This window comes from Gouania willdenowi, chromosome 6 (genome assembly GCF_900634775.1).
Source record: "Gouania willdenowi chromosome 6, fGouWil2.1, whole genome shotgun sequence".
NCBI classification, from domain to species: Eukaryota; Metazoa; Chordata; class Actinopteri; order Blenniiformes; family Gobiesocidae; genus Gouania; species Gouania willdenowi.
The window spans coordinates 70,844,551-70,865,103 of NC_041049.1; the positions used below are offsets into that span (position 1 = coordinate 70,844,551).

General features: G+C 37.7%; 1 protein-coding gene across 2 annotated transcripts in view; it reads left to right on the plus strand.

The window, feature by feature from the left end:
* The window catches only part of kitlga (kit ligand a), a 40,059-nt gene extending 35,046 nt beyond the window's left edge, over positions 1-5,013 (plus strand). For both annotated transcript variants that reach the window (XM_028451699.1, XM_028451698.1), the window contains exons 8-10: positions 1,086-1,189; positions 2,824-2,886; positions 2,990-5,013. In XM_028451699.1, coding sequence (XP_028307500.1) covers positions 1,086-1,189; positions 2,824-2,854 — 135 coding nt within the window. In that variant the 3' untranslated portion in view covers positions 2,855-2,886; positions 2,990-5,013. The remainder of the gene's footprint in view (positions 1-1,085; positions 1,190-2,823; positions 2,887-2,989) is intronic.
* The last annotated feature ends 15,540 nt before the right edge of the window (positions 5,014-20,553 follow it).

Genomic DNA, 20,553 nt, shown 5'->3' on the forward strand with positions numbered 1-20,553 from the left:
CAACTGTTTCTTTGTCTCCTTGCTTTATTTTATTAAATTCATTTTTTACTGACGACCTTGCTTCTTCACACAGGTCGTTTTGCACGTTGTGTTGACCTCATTGACCACGGTTACATGATGTTTTTTAATTCGGAATTAGTTATTTCCGAAATAAACCATTTGGAATAAACCTGAACTGAGGTTTACATGGAAAACCAGTTTATTCAACTTTAGTTACTTCCACTTTAGGTCTGAGGGTTGGGAAGGCTCTGATTGGACAGGGGAGAACGTGAAAAACACACAACAAACCTTTAATTGTCGGCTGTAACACAGAACACCACATGAGAACCGTTTTCACCTTTATCTTGATTGTAGTTTTGAAGCAACAGCTCCACAATAACACACTTTGGTCCAAGGAGCAGAAAGGAGATATGAACTAATCACCGCTAATTAAATCCCACTGGAAAACAATAACCAGGAATAAATCTGTGCTCCCTGGTAAAGATAGTAGCTCTCACAACCGTTACAATGATAAAACTTGGTGATATTACTGCCTGTGCAGCAGTATGGGGACGCATTTACTCCGTGTCCGGGAGAACAGGCTCCACCCATCCGATGACGCCGTTCCGTTTGCTGACCTCCATGTGTGTGATAAGTCCATGTGTCCGTGTTAATGTCCGCATGTTTATGCCTCCGTCCATCCCCTTTTTTCTTTATGCCCATGTCTTTTAAGGCTCTTATTAGATAGTGTCGGTTCTACTCCGGGCCACCGTGTTGGATTATGTCGTCGCCAGCGCGTCTTCGCCACAAGTCGCACATGCGCAGAACAACTGGAATTAACTTAAAACAGCTTTATGTGTTGTTAACTGTTTACATGAAAGAGGAATTATTTAATTCGGAATTGAAAATGGAATAAACCAGCTACCTAATTCGGAATTAAGTTTGATTCAGAATTAAATTAGCATTAGGAATGAGGTGTTTACAAGGTCAGGTTAAAGAGGAATGAACTTTTATTCTGCTTTAAAGAGGAATTAAAGCTCTCATTGAGGGCTGGTGTGAGCGTCAGAACTAAGAGCATTTTCTTTTTTCTTTTTTTTTACACACAGATCAGGTCACGGAGGAACCAGGACGATGTTGAACAAAACCTAGGAGAAAGTGGGCCCTTCACCGGAACAGAAGAGACCACTCCCCCTTTAGATACAACAGAAAAGTAGGTGCTTGCCACCAAATAACAATTTAAAAAGTTTCTCCTATTTGGAAAGCTGATATACATTAGAACAACCTTAGGTAATCATATAATTTGGTGAATAATACAGATGTCTATGAACAAAAATTTGCCATAAGTAATTGGCTCTAGCGACACCCTAACTGAGGGATTGATTTATATTTTTTTTCATTTGTTCAAATGTTTTTGTTGACTTCTGTTGAGGAGACTTTTTAGTCGCCGCTGAACAGAGGTGTAAAGAGTACTGATATATCCTACTCAAGTACAAGTACAAGTACTGATACTTGATTGAAATTGTACTCAAGTAAGTCACACGTAAAATACACAAATAAAAGTAAAAGTAGCTCAATTAAATAGTACTCAAAGTAAAAGTTACGCGTTACTTTCACCCACCATGTTTATTGTTGGTAATACATTTTGCCATGGTTCCTTAAACATCTCATGTATAAACATAAAAAGTAAGAGACCAAATCTTGCACTATCGTAAGTTAATTTATTTTCCACAAAGTAAAGTAAATAAAAAAAACACCAATGAATTTAATAAAAAATAGATAAATGATCAGGCTCTAAGTATAGCTACATTTATGAACTCTAAAACTGTGAAAATAACCTCCATTTAATAGTGTTTTTGGTGCTGTACATTATGTTTAATCTGATTGGTCAGCTATGATGTGATTTATTTAATTGTTGTCTGGTCATTTCATTTTTTGTAGTTTCACAATGTCCGTTGATCATTTTAAAACCAAAAAAAATAATTTACTCAGTAACGGTTGGGTGTAGACTTTACTTCTTTTAAAACGTACTAGCGTACAAGTAAAATGACTGATTTAGAAATATACGCAAAAAAGTACAAGTACCCATAAAAGCAAATCAATTTCAGTAATGTGAGTATTTGTAAACCAATACTTTCACTTCTGCTGCTGACAAGAATTGTGAATCCAACTGTATGAGAAAACCAGGTTAAAAGTTTGAAATTCCGGACAAGCCCCCACATTGTCACATGCTTGGCTTAGGGCAGCAACAAACACACAGAGAAGTCAGCAGATCAAGGTTATCTGAGCAGGTTTATTGCCCAATCAAATACACAGTATTGGCCACCTGTTATAATGTCTGCCTCTACTCGCTGGTAAGAAAAAAAAAAAACGTAGCGTACCAAACCGGCCCACCGGGACGATGCCTGGAGTGCCAGATGGCCAGTCCACCCCGCCTACTGCCATTGAGATCTATTTGGTAAATCACATTGCGTGTGCGAAATGAGCAATATTTTTGCGTGGTTCATGGTAGGTCCGCCCATTATACATATTAATTAGCGACAAACAAGCGAAATAGATAGATTGTGTTATTTTGTGCATTTGAGAGACTCCTCAAGTCAGTAGATCAACCATATCATGTGTTTGTCTGTCACGCAAATACTGTAGCTAGTAAATCAGGCCCCTGGTGATTTAAAAACCATGATTTTAACCAATAAAGAGTCTTTGCCAATCAGTCGGCTACGATTAAAGGAATGTTGCTTCCCAGCAGAAATATAAAATATAGAAACCAATGTAGATTTATTAATGTATATAATGCTTTGTTGACAAAGCAGGTTGTTTGTAATGTTTTTTTCGTTTTAATTACAGAAACAAGCTGCATGTTGTCAAAACAGTGTAAGACTTCTACACATATGGGCTCTTCAGTGTACGGTAAGTTTCCATCTAAAATACAAAATAAATATCATTTGAGTTTTATATTGATAGTCATGTGCAAAAAGTGGAATCTTGAGTATTTCTTCTCGCTCGTGTGCAGGTATCTGCCCTTTTTACACGCTGACGCCCAAAAGTGAAAAACAAATAAGAAGCCAAGTTTCATCCAAGTGTCAATGGCCTGTTTGACTGCTCCACAGTTTCCATAAAGAAGATTCCTTTTGGTATATAATGCCTGATACTCTCTGGACAAGGTTGCCTTTCTTCAAGATTACATATACACTTGTATTGGCGTAAGAACTTTAAGATTTTACCTAATAAGAACCTCATGTACAACACCCACTTCCCCCTTCCTCTCTATCCTGCTTCAGATGGTTTTGGCTCTAACTGATCATCTACAAAAATCTTGCTGTGCTGCATCATCCACTGTTGAGGGAAATCATTGCCTCTGTATCCACTTTGTTCCAGTTTGCCTGTTTTTGTGCGTTTTTTGTTTGCTTGCCTGCCAGTCTGACTTCAAAGAACAAAGCAGACAGTGACCGATGCCGGTTATCTTTTTGTATGAACTGAGGCTTGAATTACTACCTCCAGTGACCCTCATGCGTTTCACCAAGCTGCAAAGCTTCCTCTCAGACTCTGTATTTTATTGTTAAGTGCTGAATGGTGTAGTCACTTTTTATAATAGCTATGTATACAATAGAAAATATCTATTTATTTGGTGGCAGCACACAACTGCTGCTGTTTTCTCGAAATAAAATGTTTGAAGCTACTACTAAGGAGCACCCTCTGCTTATGTGCGCCTTTTGAGGAGCAATGTGTGTAGTGAGTAATCTGCATACCGACGAATTGTGGATTCAATTGCACATTCGTAAATTACAAAAAACAGATTTATTTTGTTTTGGTTTTTGGTATACACGGTGTAATTTGGTGGCTTGGAATGTCAAACATATACACATAATGCTGTTTTGACTTACTATGACAATCCGACTATTGTTATCAGCTATGGCAATCTGTGTCTCAAGAATCCTTTTTTTAAGTCTGTAACATAGTGAATAATGTGTTGACTGTTACTAGGTCATTTTGACAAGGGTAAGTGGATTGTGGAATAAAGATCATTGGAAGTCGTTCACAGGCAAGGGTAATTAGGCTTTAGCTATTAGGATTTGAAAAATTAACAAAAAGTAAAGTGTTTCCGTTGTATTCCATCTGTAGACGATTGTGCATTACACAGTGTTCAAAGTCTGCCACTTGCTACTCATTGTATGTTAACTGCCTTTGCCTTAAACTTTCCCTCTTTTTAAAACATGGTCTGAAAACGATGTACTGCAGGCTAGTGGTGCAACCTTCTATGTTTGTACTTTTACTGCTGGATCCACGTAATCCATCTCACACTACAAGTTAATAAAATGGTTGTGAAAACATGATAGTAAGTTCTCAGATCCAATCTTACATTTATTTATTTATGGGCCTGTGTATGCCCTCTTTGCTTGATGCACTCTAGGATCTGATAACTAAGGAGGTGGAGGTGCTCTTGGTGATAATTGATCCTATCGGAGCCAATAGAGAGAAAGCCGTCTAAGTTGAAAACATCTTAGACAGAACAACTCCTTTAGGTAGATTTTAAAGCATTTGAGTGATTACATCCTTCAGATGTTTTACAAGAAACGCCCACCCATTTTTGACTCAACCTACTCATCAATCGCCTTGCAATAGCAATCGACCCATCGCCTCATTATAAATGACTTCTTTTTTGTACCTGATTTGATCTTACCAAGGTCTAAAATTACATGGTAACATTATATATATATATATATATATATATATATATATATACATATTCCTCTAAGTTGCTGTATTCTTTAGGTAGTTTTTTGTTCAGCAACTTCATTGTTGCCAAATAACCTAGTTTGTTGGCCAATGTTGGGAAATTTTACAATAGTCAAAATACTTCTGTCAAAAGCAGGTTCACAGTTCATTCACTCTTATATTTTCGATTAAAAACCTTAAAGGGATCCTCCACTGTTTTTACAAATATGGCCTAAAACCTTTAAAATGTTCTTATTAGTAGATCTATGTCTAACAAAATGCATTATTTTGCACCATATTTGTTTTATTAACTTTTAAAACTGGGACTACTTTACCCTGTGCGCCGCCATGTTGAAATGACGTCATTGATGACGCCAATCGCCTTTTTTAGTCCATTGAGTTCTATCGAAGGTGAAGCATTCAGGATCATTTTGCAGCTTTTTCAGTCAAAATAGCAACTTGCTCTAAAAATCAGTAAAAGGTCAAAAAGTCGATGTAAACCTCTTTTGTTTACCGAAATGTGATAAACAAAAACCCGAAAAAAATCTGTGACTGCAGTGGGCGACAGTCTATGAAACTCTGCTGTAAATCAACACGGAGCTCTTCTTCTCTCCTTCATGACAACAGGCAGCTCTGATCACCTCCGTTAGAACTCAATGGACTAAAAGGAGCAATGTAACATGGCGGCGCACAGACTCGAAAACGGTAAAGTTTAAAAAAGTTAATAAAACGAATATGATGCAAATTAATGTGTTTTGCTAGGCATAGATTTTCTAATAAGGACATTTCAAAAGTTTTAGGCCACATTTGTGAAAACAGTGGAGGATCCCTTTATATGACTTTCTTGTACTTTATACAATACCCCATTTTTAACATGGGGGGTGGGGGGGGGGCTTTAAGACGATCTGTTTATTAGTAATGACAGTAATGGGCACGCTGGCTGTGGCCCTTGCCATCAGACAGCTAGCAGAAACTGAATGACAAGTTGCTGGACACAAGCATCTCATCTTTATATTTTTCTCTTTGAGTAGTTTGATCAGATTTTGTGCTCATAGTTTGGTTGTGTGTGCCTTGTGTGTGTGATAGACTTGAATTGATGGTGTTTAAAGCCTGATTGTGTTTCAGGTAGCAGAAAACTTGGAGATCTTTGCTGGGAAAAGTCTTTGGAAAAAAAAAAATCCTCAAATCTAATTCCAGTTTGTCCCAAAATGAAAATGCAGTTGTTTGTTTAATTAGCATTAACCATAAGTCCCACACTTGAGGTAACAAAGTATAACCCATGCAATCTGTGGGTTCCTTGTGAATTATTTAGCAATCCTAAGGACGACAGCGTGTTGCGCAAACAAAAACTTGTTTTAAAAACAAAGTGATCAAAAAGGTATACCATATTGGTGTTTTCTTTTGGATTGACATTACCATTTAGCACTAGTCAATGGAATTTGTTATTGTAGTAATATATAGATTTTGTTGTGTTGAAATGCAAAATGGTTTGTTTCATTAAAAAAGGCATTTTTGCTAAATACTGCTTATGGTCAGATGCTACCTAAGCCACAGCAGTTTAGAGCGCAGTCTGATATACCATATTGGTGTCAACACTGTCCTCAACAGGGGTATTTTGTAACAGATGTCTGAGAGGAGCATTGTCGGGAAAGTTCAGTTGATTTCAAAAGTTTTTTGCTCTTCATCAGAAATTGCATTTGAACGCAATTGATGGATACACTTAAAGAAGGCAGTTTGGACCCAAGACATTGTCTTTTTTTTTGGATTGCCCGTTGCCACATGAAGATTATATAATATGCAGTGCTCAGTATTGTGACAGATACAGTTAAGGCTGGCTGAGAATGAACAAGAGACTTTTAGAAAATGCTTCATTGTCTATAAATAATCAAATATATTTAACTGCAACATCTCTAAGCTGTGAACTGAAAATAAAGAAATACATAAAAGGTTACCCCATTCACCTGCTAACACGAGAGCAACAGAAACTGTTTGCCTGTCTGCGAGCACTTTCATACTTTCATGTTTCAGTCAAAAGGCTACTCTGTAATCCTTTCCTGGGGGTTATTGGTGTGTGGTCTGATTTTGTGTATTAGCCACAGTATTCCAGTTACTCCCACTGGCTTTAGGCAGGAAATAGATCTGGGTGCCAAAATGTAAATATCGCCCATTTGGTATTTTGGGTGAAAACTCTACTGTATTCTGTATTTTTGTATAAATGTAAACAAACATCTATGAAATATGAATAAAGTCAACATATACAACATTTGTATGCATTCTTGGTTTGTGGTTTTTGTTCATCACTGTCTGTCAGTAGGGAGTAAGCCCTAAACTTGCTCGGGGTAAAATAGTTTAGCAGCTCAGTGGCAGGACTGTTTCTAACTTGCCTCTGGCAGACAAATGTACACGTTTCAAGCTGTTGTGAACTGTGGCTATTTGAAGGTAATTCCACTTCATCTCGTTGCCCCCTGGTTGATCTTTTTCTCTTTATTCATCAGGAAGTCAACTTTAAGACAAACGGCCCATAAGTATCTTCTTTTAGGGGCTACTCTAACTAGACTGAAATAAACATCCATATGCAATGGTTCCTGGTATGGAGACATTAGCAACAGATCTTTAAAGCTCTGCCAGCTTTGATGTTGGACCTCTATTAGTTCACATCCTACATGTTAGATTAGATTAAGATCTAAAGAATTCAAAAGCAATATTAGTGACTTAAACTCATTGGTGCTCCTTAAACCACTTTCAAATAATTTTTTATTTGTAGCTTTATCCTGCCGTAAAAGACCACTCCAAAGCTGCGTGAAAAGCCTGAAGCGAAGGAAGCTCCCATTCGCTTTTCCATGAGCTACATGGAGAGGCATAAGCAGAGAGAGCGGCCAGCAGGACCCCCAGGAACAGCAGCACAGATGTTTAGATGGCAACAAAAGACAGTGTTTAATTAGACAAAAGAGGAGGAGCTGGGGTGGGGGGTGGGTTGCGAGGCATTTGCAGACAAAGCGTGTGGAAGTAGGCGTGTTACCGTGGTTTAAATACAGAACATGATCAGCTGGATAATTAACTCACTCAGTGCCATTGACGAGATAATTTGTCATTTCAAATCCAAACGCTCAGTGCCATTGCGTTTTTTTCACAGAGTTCTACTGTGAATATAAGGCTTCTCTGTTGATTTAGTGACACCTGATGCCCTGAAGGTAGCAGCAGCACATAGATTAGCCACTGATACTACCATTAGCTAAGGAGGAAGAAGCAGGGACGAGTGAGATTATGGCGCTATGAAGTGATATTGTGAAGTATCCACTCTTATATTCTTGATTAAAAACCTTAAAGGGATCCTCCACTGTTTTTACAAATATGGCCTAAAACCTTTAAAATGTTCTTATTAGTAGATCTATGTCTAACAAAACGCATTATTTTGCACCATATTTGTTTTATTAACTTTTAAAACTGGGTATACTTTACACTGTGCGCCGCCATGTTGAAATGACGTCATTGATGACGCCAATCGCCTTTTTCAGTCTATTGAGTTCTATAGGAGGTGAAGCATTCAGGATCATTTAGCAGCTTTTTCAGTGAAAATGACAACTTGTGCTGTTTTGAGTTCCTCTAAAAATCAGTAAAAGTTTATGTAAACCTCTTGTTTACCAAAATTTGATAAACAAAGTCCGTGCCCCAAAAAAATCTGTGACTGCAGGGGGCGACAGTTCTAATTCTGCTGTTTCATAGACGGCCAGGATCCACTGCAGCTCAGAGCAGCAGTTTGATCCTGGTTGCCTGTATTTATAATAATATGGTGCAAAATAATGTGTTTTGTAATAACATTTCAAAGGTTCTGGGTCACATTTGTAAAAACAGTGGAGGATCCCTTTAAGGAGGAGGAGTGATGAGATTCTGACTGTCAAAACTTGCTGACAATACAACCTTCACTGGATTGATCTCTGATGGGGCAGAGGAAACATGCAGAAGAGACGTGAAAGAACTGCTGACTTGTTGCCGTGACAATAATCTTTCCTTCACAATACCAAGGAGATTTGTTTTGAGGAGGAGGACTGGACTACATGCTCCACTGTTCATTGGTGAGACTCATGTGGAGAGGGTTAAAATGTTTAAGTTCCTTGGAGTCCACATCAGCAAGTACCTCATCTGATCTCATAACACAGTCCAATCTGAAGAAGTCACAACACACGACACTTCCTAAGAAGTGGGAACGTCACAAAACATCTCAGAGGCAACTTTTCAGTCACTGAAGGACATACACCATCATGAAAGACTTCACACACCCACAACACAGCCTGTTCACAACTCTGCCCTCAGGAAGAACATACACAAGTGTGAAATCTAGAACCACAAAACACACCAACAGTTTTTTATCCACAGGCCATCAGGCTTGTAAATGGCTCCCTGCTGACCCCCCTAAAGCTAAGCTAAACATACATGTGCAATAGACATAGCCCACATGTGTCAAACTCAAAGCCCAGGGGCCAAATCTGACCCTTCGGAGCACCCGATTCAGCCCACAGGAGAAAGCGAAAATGACAGAGAAAACATGAATCATTGTGTAAATCACCAAATAATTCAGTTGCTGTTGAAAGAACTACATTTTTCCAAAATCCTGCAATTATTCTCAAATTATTCCACAAAATCTCGCCAAATTAAATAAAAAATTGTCAAAAATTCTAAAAAAAATAAAGGACAGTTAATTATCTGTCACTTATTGCTTCGATACTGTTAATGCCTTCCATCTTTTATGTTTAATCTATTACTGAAAGTGCAAACTTCGGCACACTACTGATGAAATTGTTAATTTTCCCGCTTAAAACCTGCAACCCACTTGTAATCAAACTGGTCCGTATTTGGCCCTTGAACTAAAATGAGTTTGACACCCATATCATTCTATCTATTTCTCTTTCTTTTTCACTTTCCTTTATTTTACTGTGGAAAGAGGAGTCACAGATTCCCACGTTTTAACATGACAAGTGGTGAGAGCACGGCCAAAAGTGACAAAAAGATCCTTCAGAAAGGAGGACAACAGAGAAATGGTCTGTGGTCATCACCTGTGGAATCATGGAAGGTTTTCATGCCATCATCAAACCAGAAGTCGCCATATTGGAGGTACTCAGCAGGTAAACAAAGCAGATCCCAAACGTTGAACCAAAGGAAATGGTGAACAGGGTTCTCGCCAGCGTTGTTGAGTGTAGGGGCCCCTGACTTTGTCATTTTGCTCCCCTACGGAGCAATGATGACCCCTACGTTCAGTTTTCAGCCACGCTGGCTTTTCTGTTGTTTTTTCCTTTTTTAATCGATAGCATCGTAATAATTGTTGCACACTTGGAAACAAAAGGCACTTCCAGGCATGCATGGGTTGTTTAAACTCTCTTTAATCTCTCTAACTGAGAAACACATACATCAGCCGTACCATCAATTTAATAGAGGCCATCTGCTCGGATGCCCCTGTCTTTACCCGAGGACCTAGAGGACCCCTGCAGCCACTTAGCTGCCCCTGATGCTGCCTGCCCTGTGTACTTACTCCGCTTGGTAACTGTAATTACCGTCCAATATGAACAGTGTGTTTCAACCAAAACGTAGTGTGTAGCGCACATGAAGCTGCTCGTCATGTTTATAACTCACAACGGATCATATTACATGCACGTGCATGGACGTGTTTGGGCTTAAAGAGACATTGTCTTCATTCTGGTCGGAAAGGTGTGGGCCGTGTTCTCTCGGGTCTTCTTTTTTCTGCCCGATTAAATGTGTGCATCCTATAAGTGTGTGGGCGTGTGTGAGTGTCCTCTGTGTGTGTGTGTGTGTGTGTGTGTGTGTGTGTGTGTGTGTGTGTGTGTGTGTGTGTGTGTGTGTGTGTGTGTGTGTGTGTGTGCATGTGTGTGTCATTCATGTGAAATTGATTGACAATGTTTTGTATTTTCTGTGAAATGGATTCAGTGCAGTCAATAAATTCTGAATTCTTTAGTGACAGATATTGTAATGTATTGTGGATGAAATTTCCCACGATATATCGATTATTGCAGAATCGCTGCATTGTGATAACATCTTTATCATGATGTATTGCATCACGAGGTACCTGGCTGGGACAATGACTGTTTGTGGGCGGGGTTTTGCGAAAGGTCAATTCTGAATAAGAGATTTTCTTGTATGTTTACAGATTATTATTATTTTTTAATAAATATTATTCATCAACAGGATAGGTAAAATTAAGAGACATTTCACTGTAAGGCTGCTTGTGTTTTTAGTGTGCAGGAGGGTGGGTACGTGGCTTCAGGTTAAATGTTTTAAGGGAGCATTGTAGGGAAAGTAAAAAGTTTGGGAACCACTGGTCTAGACCCCTTAAATGTATAACTGTGTTATCCAGAATGGTCTCTCTTAAAAGATGGTTCAAATGCTGTCATTGTGATGTCGGATGATATGAGTCACCACAGAAACGTTTAACCTGCCTACTGTTTGTGCATACATTATTAGCCAAACCAAAGATGAGCTCTATCTGCTCTCTTGAATGCATCACAAAGCTCTCTATCGTCATAAACTGTTTTGTGTTATGCATTGTTCCCTCCCACTTTGTTATAGTGTGTGTGTGTGGGAATCAGCACAGGACCCTTGTCACAGGTCAGGGCCTATAAGGTTACTAATAGCCCACACCAATAGACTTGTGATCCACGTCTTGCCCTTTATGGCGCTCTTCCCTGTGGCCAGAGCAGAATGCCTCCCCCTCAGGTGGGGAACGTGGGCATGGCCAGCCACGTCCCGAGAGAACGTAACAGGAGGCTTATCGGAGTGCCGGGCTGTGCTGTAATACTCCTGTGAAAGGTCTTTCAGACCGCCTCCCAATATTGATTTTTCTGGGCAGGAGGGAAATTGAGAAGGCCCTCCCTCCCCCTTCAGGAGTACTCCAACCAGGGAGGGGGCGGAGACAGGTAGAGATAGTGGATTATAATGAGGAGTAGTGAGGGACGGTGAGAGACACAGAGATGCTACTTGCTTTAGCTGTTTTCAATCGCTTATAGGTGTTGATTTATGTAAACAAAGGACTCACAATGTCTTATTTATACAGACACATTTAGTCTGTATGATGACAGAATCAGAATACTCAGATGCAACAAGACACACATAATAGAGAAGTTCACAGCATCTCTACAACAATAACAATTTTTTACACTGACATAAGCTGATGGCCGAAATATGATTGCAGAAAAGCTTTCACACACTTTTAAAAGCAGCAGAAAAACGAGAGACATTATGTGGAGAGAAAAGTCTTAAGGTGCTGATGATCCTGCACAGCAGCAGGTATCCAAACCTCAAACAGAGATGACAAATTTAAGTTCTGTTTTTGTACTATTGAAATTAAACTGGGTTTGGTAAAGAAGACGAAAACAGAGAGGGAGAATAAAATACCTTGTTATTGTGGAGTTTCTGTGGTGCAACAATTTAGAATAGCTCTAATAAATATCCTTGTGTTGTCCTTAGCGATAGATGAATTCATATAGTGTTGAGAAAAGCACTAATTAAGAGCTCAAACCTCTGTGAAGCACCAAATATCCTCTTTGTCACATACTGGCAGTTATCTGGATCAGTGATCCTGATCATACGCACCATTACGATGACCGTGCCTCAGGTGGTAAAGGGGTCGTCTTCTGATCGAGAGGTTGGGGGTTAAAGACACTGAATCCTAATGATCGACTAGCACCTTGCGTGGCAGTGTAAGATATTTTGGTAACACTTCATTTAAAGTTTTCTACATAAGGCTGACATTACGCTGTCATTATCTGTCATTAGCATGAATAAGGTGTCATGAAGGCTGTCATAAAGTGTTGTTCGCTAAATTATGACATTTTACCAAATTATGACACCTTTGGAACTATGTTGACATTTTTTGGGTTAGGTGGAGGGGTCTAGTGGGGTTAGGGAGGGTTACAGTTAGGGAGGGCGACCGTGGCTCAGGTGGTAGTGGGTCGTCTTCTGATCGAGAGGTTGGGGGTTCGATCCCAGTACCTGACTGTGTCGAAGTGTCCTTGGGCAAGACACTGAACCCTAAGTTGCTCCCAGTGGTCGACTAGTGCCTTGCATGGCAGTCCTGTCCCACTGGTGTGTGAATGTGAGAGTAATTGGGTGAATGAGCTGATATGTAAAGCGCTTTGAGACTGTTTCAGTGGTGATAAAGCTCTATATAAATCAAGTCCATTTACCATTTACCATTTTACAGTTAGGGTTTGGGGTTAGAGTAACGAAGGGTTAGAGTTATGGTTAGGGTTATGGTAACAAACAACACTTAATGACAGCCTTCATGACACCTTATTCATGCTAATGACAGGTGTCATGTCATAATAATGACAGTGTAATGTCTGCTTTTATGTATACAACTTTAAGTAAAGTGTTACCGAGATTTCTATCCCCATTGACAATGATACATTAGGTCTAAATGTATGGGAACCTTGACTCTGGACAGAGGCTCCACAGCCTCTGAAGTAGAACCTCCAGGTTCTGTAACAGCTTCTTCCCTCAGGACATAAGACTTCTGAACAAAAAATAATCCCTTAATTTCCCCTCAAACCCCCAGAACCGCATTACCTCACTGGCATGAAAAAAAAGACAATATGATATGCATAAAAAAAAATAATAATAATAAAAAAAAAGTGCAATATACTTATTTGTAAAGCAATCTAACAAATAGCTGTCCCTCTTGGTATCTATGTATATCTGCATCTTACTTTTTTTTAAAAAAAAATACTACTTACCTTATGTAAATACTTGCTGCTGTTTTTTATCCTGCAATACGAATGCAATGAAATTTTGTTCTGATCTGTACTGAAAAGTTCAAGTTTGAATGACACTAATCTGGATCCAATCCAGATAAAACTTGTTGGGGTAATTGAGACACCAACCTTGCTTAAATGAGTCAAATGTTATCAAGGTAATTAAAAACCAAGATGTGATGTTTTTTTTTTTTTTTTAATTTCGGCCATTAAGAGGAATAGGGATTTTTAAATTTCTCAAACTATTAAAGTATCAGTATATTAATCTGAATCCCCTCCAAAAATGTATACAATCTTCCATGGCGTACGATTTATATTTGGTTAAAATGTTGTCAAAAACCGTTTTCATGTAATCCTACAAACAGACAAATACTGTACATATGTGCCTGTCAAAATAAATAAATAAAATCCTTACTATGTATGTTTTTACCTATATGAAGGAAGCTGCTACTTAGCATAACTACAATCATTTGGCAGTGTGTGAGAGATTCACCAAATAGCGGTGGAAACAGACAGTCATCGAGGAAGATGGATGGGAGGAGGAGACAAAGAGAGGGAGGGGGAGGTGTGTGGGTGAAGCAGACAAGAGGGCCTTGAGAGCTCTTGTTTGGTGTCACCTCGACGCAGAGCGGGAGCACAACAACTCGAGCCCCCGTCATCTGAACTAAGGTCACCTCTTCATACAGTGTGACTCAGTGGTCCCTGAATGCTGCTTTCAGGCCTGCTCAGCGCTGGATTGAGGATGACTCACTTAACTTCAGCCTTTTATTATTGGAGAGGATCTTGTTTCTATGCAGCCACAGTTTTTGCTCCGAAGGGAACATTGGTCAGCACCTCGCCTCCACATGAGAGCTGCTGTAGGTTTGATGAGACCATCTGGCGAGCTGTTAGAGTTTAAAACACTCCACACTGGCTCTTTCCTCAGTGTTAGATCCATTAAAGTATTTCAAGGCATTACATTATCCGAAGATGATGTATATCTTACTTTTAAAAAAAATGTATATAGCCAAAACCAAAGTATCCCTGGAGGTTTCCCCAGAAAACATGTCAAGAAAAAAAATAAATGGGTGATGCCGTACTTTAGGGATTTGAAAAAAACTACCGCTTCCCCATTCAATCTCCCTTTTCAGTGATTTCAAAGGAGAAACATGATAATACTGAAAGCCGGCTAACAAAAAATTCAAACAAAAGCTATCTCCCTCTTAGTATTTTAACATGAAAGACACCTGTTCTTTTTGGTAGTGCGGCGAGTGTGCATAAAATAGACATTTGGAGCACAAAACGTTGTTAACATCATCAAATGAACAGATAAGAATGATTTCTATGTATACCAGTTTATTTTGACCTTGTATTAGGGATGGGAGAGGATTTTTTAGAGGCAAAATTGCATTTCCAAAATAAAAAGGAATTGGGAATGTCTTATGCTGAAATGCATATCTGAATACTGAATGAAGGAGAAATGTAATAAAATGAGACAAAAGTGTGAAATATGCTGATAAAGTTGGAAAAACATTGAAAAGTTTATGATATAAGTCGAAATACATTGAAAATTTAAAAAAAAGGTTCAAATAAGTTAAAAAAAAAGGTAGATTTTTTTTTTTTTTTTTTACCAAAATCTATCTTAATTGCCAATAATTAGTGGAACAATTTAATACATTTTTACGATAGATAAAATAAATAAATAAATAAATAAATAAAAATAGGGGAGTCAGTTGAAATAGGGAGTTACAGTCTGATGGAAGGAAAATAATAATAATGATGAAGTGTATGATAAAATAGTAGGAAAGCTTTGCATTCTCTTTAATATAGAGTTTTTGTCCTCTGGTACATCAATAAGCGCTTTAAAAAAAAGAAAATGTGTAGAGTTATTTTTCTTTGTTAAGATAAATACAGAAGTCCGACATGTTGAGCATTACATGTTGAGTTCCTCCACAAACACTTGAAAAGTAAAAATCCAGCCGTGAAGATTGTTTTCTCAAACAACGGCTGAACGGCTGAAAAAACAAGAAACCATTCTGAAGAGGCTGGAAAAGCATTCGAGACTTTAGTGAGACCAACAGTCGACAGTGCAGTGAGAGAAAGATAAACATGGAAAACATTCCCACAGCGCTCAGTCGATCCATTTTACAGGAGGAGGTTACAGGAGAACAACATCACACACAGTAGGCCTCACGCGCTACTGCAAAACAAAGAAGTGCAACCTCAGCACCGAGCTTCGGCCCAACTCCATTTGGTTAAACAGGCAAAATGCACTCAATTCATTTGGTAAACTAAAGGTTTTCTTTTTGTTGACATTGACTATATATGTTTAAGTAACAAATCTTAGACAATGACTAGTCAAAATAAAAATACAGGTTTGCCCAAAACTACATAAACTAATAAAAACGTAAGTATAATTTCGTCACAGGGAACAAAATCCAATCAGAACTGATGTGATTATGTGGTTTTTACACAATGATCACATCTAATCTATCTGTATGCAGGGCCGGCCCGTGGCATAGGCAGTATAGGCAAATGCTAGGGGCGCCGGCCATCATATGGGGAGCAAAATAGAATAAAAAAAAGAAAGAAAAACTTTTTTATTTATTTTAAATTTTATTTTTTATTAATTAAACAGTCAAAGTGCTGATATTATTATCAAACTAAACTTAGTAGAATTATTAATAACTAGTAAGTCTAGTTTTAATGGAAAAAAATAATAAATAGTTTTATTCCCGCCCCCCAAATCGATTGACAGTTCAGTTCTGAGGCGTGACGTCAGCTCGAACCAGTTGTTTCCTGTTTACTGCTGCAGCACGTTACGTCATGTCTAAACAACAAAATAATGATCTGATGCCCATGGAATAAAACAATGGAAAGAAGAGGAAGAAAACGTGGAAAAGCCAGAGGTAAGTCAGTGTTTGAAGATCCATGACAATTTATTAATCCATGATAGTCAAACAAGCTAGCAGAGCGACCATGCTAATGTTAGCAGCTAGTGCTAAACAGAAACAGGTAAAATCCTAGCTTAACAAAAACATTGGCAACATCTGTATATTAATTTATTTCATTGTAGTTTAACGTCATTTTAGGAGAACTATGTAATATTATGTACAGTACATGTAAGGAGTGATGTCACAGTAAGTGTTTTATACACAATTTGTGTTTTATACAGGGGGGCTTATATATATATATATATATATATATATATATATATATATATATATATATATATATATATATATATATATATATATATATATTTTAACTATTGCAACAACACATCATTAGTAGGGTAAAACTAACCTGTTTTACCCTACTAACCTAACAGGTTGCTTTTATATTCAGCCACTTTTAAGACAATATTGACACTTTAAACCCTTTTTACCACTTTTTCTGTCTGTCTTTGTCCACTCTAATTTGCAACTTTTAACCAATTTCTGCAGTTTTTAAACTCCCATTTCACCACATTTTCCACTGTTTTTTGTAACTTTTAACCCATTTAATTCTGATGAAAACAAGGATTTACATCTTTAAGATGACTATATAATATGTGTGACCAAGTAGAATAACATCATGTGCTCATTTGACCCATAAACCTCACATAAACACATTTTTGTAAACACATTTTCGGAAACTCATTGTTCTATTGACAAAACATCCAGTTAACTTCAAAACAAGAGCCCTATTTATTAAAGTGTTAAAAAAAAAAAAAAAAAAAACCTAATGTAAGACCAGAGATACTGTAGTAACACTCGTTCCTCTCATGTACCACTGTGTAAACCCAGTCTTTAACACCACATTTTGGACACGTGCAACACATAACAACGTCCTTCTGGTTTTAAACTTTTTAGTTGCAAAAATAATAAAAATGATACAATGTCTGAAACACGGTCAAAAGACTGTGTTGTTTCCATCACATGTTGGGCTTAAGAAAAAACATGACTGATGTAAGTTACATCCAATCACCATAAAGAACTAGAAGTGATGTCATAACACATTTTTAACATATAAGCACATCCCTAAAATATGCATTTTAAACTAATATAAAACATATAAATTATGATAAACTTAAAATATATTATTCAAAAAGTGATATTTAAACACAAATATTACTATTATTAAAATAGTATCTTTTTGGCCCTTACAAATACCTTTTTCTTTGGCCATTTTGGAACTTTCTTTGTCCCATTTTTGCCCCTTTTCCAAAAAAAAATTGACATTTTTGTTATTTTTAGATTTTAGCTTCATTTTGCATATAAATATCCCTTTTTTTCCTTTTTTGTCCATTTTTGCAAGTTCTTTTTTACTCTTTTATCCAATTTCCACTTTTCATCCATGTAAACTACCTTTTGCCCAATAAATAACACTTGTTTTCTTTTTTCCTTACATTTTTCCTCTTTTTGTTCAAAATGTTTGCCTTATTATTATTTCTTTGATATATTAGCAATTATTTCACTTATTGGCTTATGAAGTCCAAAACAAAAACTGCAAGAAAAGTAATCATGAAACACTCTTATTATTTAATCAGAGATTTCATCTGAAAGTGCAACGCACGCGGTCTTCACTTTGTGTAAAAAACAGTGTGAACAATCATGGAAAGTTTCCCCGGAAGTGGTGATCGCTGCTCTGAGATTTAGATTTAACATTTAGATTTAACTCTGACATTACATTTTTACGAGAAAAGTAAATATCACAATTATTGCAGTAAATCTGGTCAAAAGGGACAAAAAAATTCACACATTTTTTAAACGTGGTTTGTTGCCAAATTTTGGTAAAAGTTGGAGTTTATTTTAGGATGGTCCACTTTCCAATGGTTGCCTCCCTTAGTGGTGGCCTCTTGTAGCCAATCAAAAGCTGTTTTTCATCTTCTGCCATCGCTACGTCACATTTTTGACGAGTCGCTGAAAGAAAGGTTTCTTTTTGGGACGATCGTCTTCCATTTCCATCAGCTCATTGAGAAGGAGGTTTATCTTCTTCATGCATGGCACTTTACCCACATTGCCTAGTATGAATGTAATGTGTGTGTGAGTGTTGGTGGTGGTCGAAGGGAATGATGATGCACTATGGCGTCCTCGCTTCTGTCAGTCTGCCCCAGGGCAGCTGTGGCTACAATAGTAGCTTACCACCACTGTGTGTGAAGTGAAAGAATAATGCACATGAATGTAAAGCGCTTTGAGTGTCTATGAGAAAGCACTACATAAAATCCAATGCATTATTATTAGTTGACTAAAACTCGACTACTGTATCTCGATGACCAAATTTGAACTAAAACTAAGTTGCATCTTAGTCAAAACACTATGACTAAAGCGAAATAAAAATCTCCTGTCAAATTTTAAACTGAATGGAATATTTAACTGATGTGAGTATTCAGTTGTTGGTCAGAGAAATATTGAACTTAAGGAAAGTTTGCATCATGTTACTTCTAGTACAAAAAACACGATTCATGATGATCTTATCACAGCAACTGTCAATCACAGTGGTCATTGGAGTTAGATGTTCTTGGGCAAATACCTTATGAGTAAGACAATTTATTCATAGATGGATAAATGATTTATACTCCTACGATTCAACTACATCGATCTGTGCTCAGCAAGTTGGTCTTCTGAATGTCACATATCAATCTAAAATTGTTTTAAAAGGTAATCAACTGTAGGAAATAAGGAAATAACACATTGAGTATGACAGACTTTATAAGTATGTGTTTTTTAAGTGCTTTTCAAGCGCTTTCAAAATCTGTTGGTCATTTTGAAACCCTTTGTGGATGGTAACACTTTTACTAAGAAGTAATAGAATTAACAGGCCAAATGCATGCAATTTCACAGTTGGGTGTCCAAAAAAATGTATATATTTTATGTGTTAAAATGCTGTGTTAATCAGAGAAGAGTTTACTTCAGATTTAATACTTTTGGTCTTTTGGAAATTAACTCAAAGAAATCCATGACATTTCCTACTGAAATGCAAGAGATGTCTATTCACATTTCTATGATGGCAAAAAAAAACTAAAAACTTTTTGTTGGTAAATTGGTGGGAATTTTCTCACTTTAAATTTTCCTAACAGGATGTATTTTATTTCTTAGTTTAAGTATACAATAAAATGGAAATAATATAATGTGCAGTGAGGTGAGTCAGCCTTGAACGCTTTGCCAGAAAGTAAGGTTTTCAAATAACAAGTTGGAGCACGAAAGGAATGACCCTAAAATGGCAAGCAAAGGTGGGTCTTTATTAGGAATTTAGTCTCAGTTTTATTGTCTTACCTCCATTCTCAGAAGTTGCACCAGTTTTACTTGCTTTTACTCATGGTCACTTCATATTTCTTGTTTGACTTTGGTTATAGACTTGAGATACTGGAATGTAAATCTTAATAGATTAAAAAACAGCAACTTTCAATCATGCTTTACCGTCACTCTGGCTAGACAGGCAAGGTTCAAAAGGACGTCTGTGTGGCAGCCTTGACAGGCAGAGTTCAGGAGGCCTACTGTGGGAAGGGCCTGACAGGCCAGATGGGCAGTGCTCAGAAGGCCTGCGGTGTGGCAAGTCTGCTAGACCAGGCGTCCCACGGCAGAAAGGTACATTTATGGCACATTGGCTTTAGGCTAAAAGGTGTCAGCCACCTGTAAGGATGTGTTTATGCTGCTTACTGCAAGCCATTCCTAGCCAGGAGAGAAAATTGATGTCTGCAAACAGGAACTTTAGTCTTCTTGACACCATCTTCTGCCTGTGATAGGCGGAGCTATTGTTGTGAGGAATGACCTTCTGGATCTTTATTTGGTAGAAGAAGGGATCAAATAATCAAAGAGCCACAAATGTCTCCCCTGTGTCTTTGGCTGGCTGGATCATTCTGTCAGGGTTTCTGGTGTTTTTAATCAGGGTTAAAAAGGTGAAACCTCCCCATTTCGTAGAAATGGAACTGTTGAAACAAAAAGTTTCCATCAGCTACAGAAAGCTACCAAAATGACAAAAAGTACATTACCAACAGAAGCAGTGGGAAAACCCAACCAAAACACAAGGGTTTTAAACCAACAACCTTATGAGCCTGAGTCAGATACTTAATCCAGTGTACCACAAAAACAAGCAAAAACTTTTTTTTATCCAAGGACTTGGTATGTAATATTCTTCCACC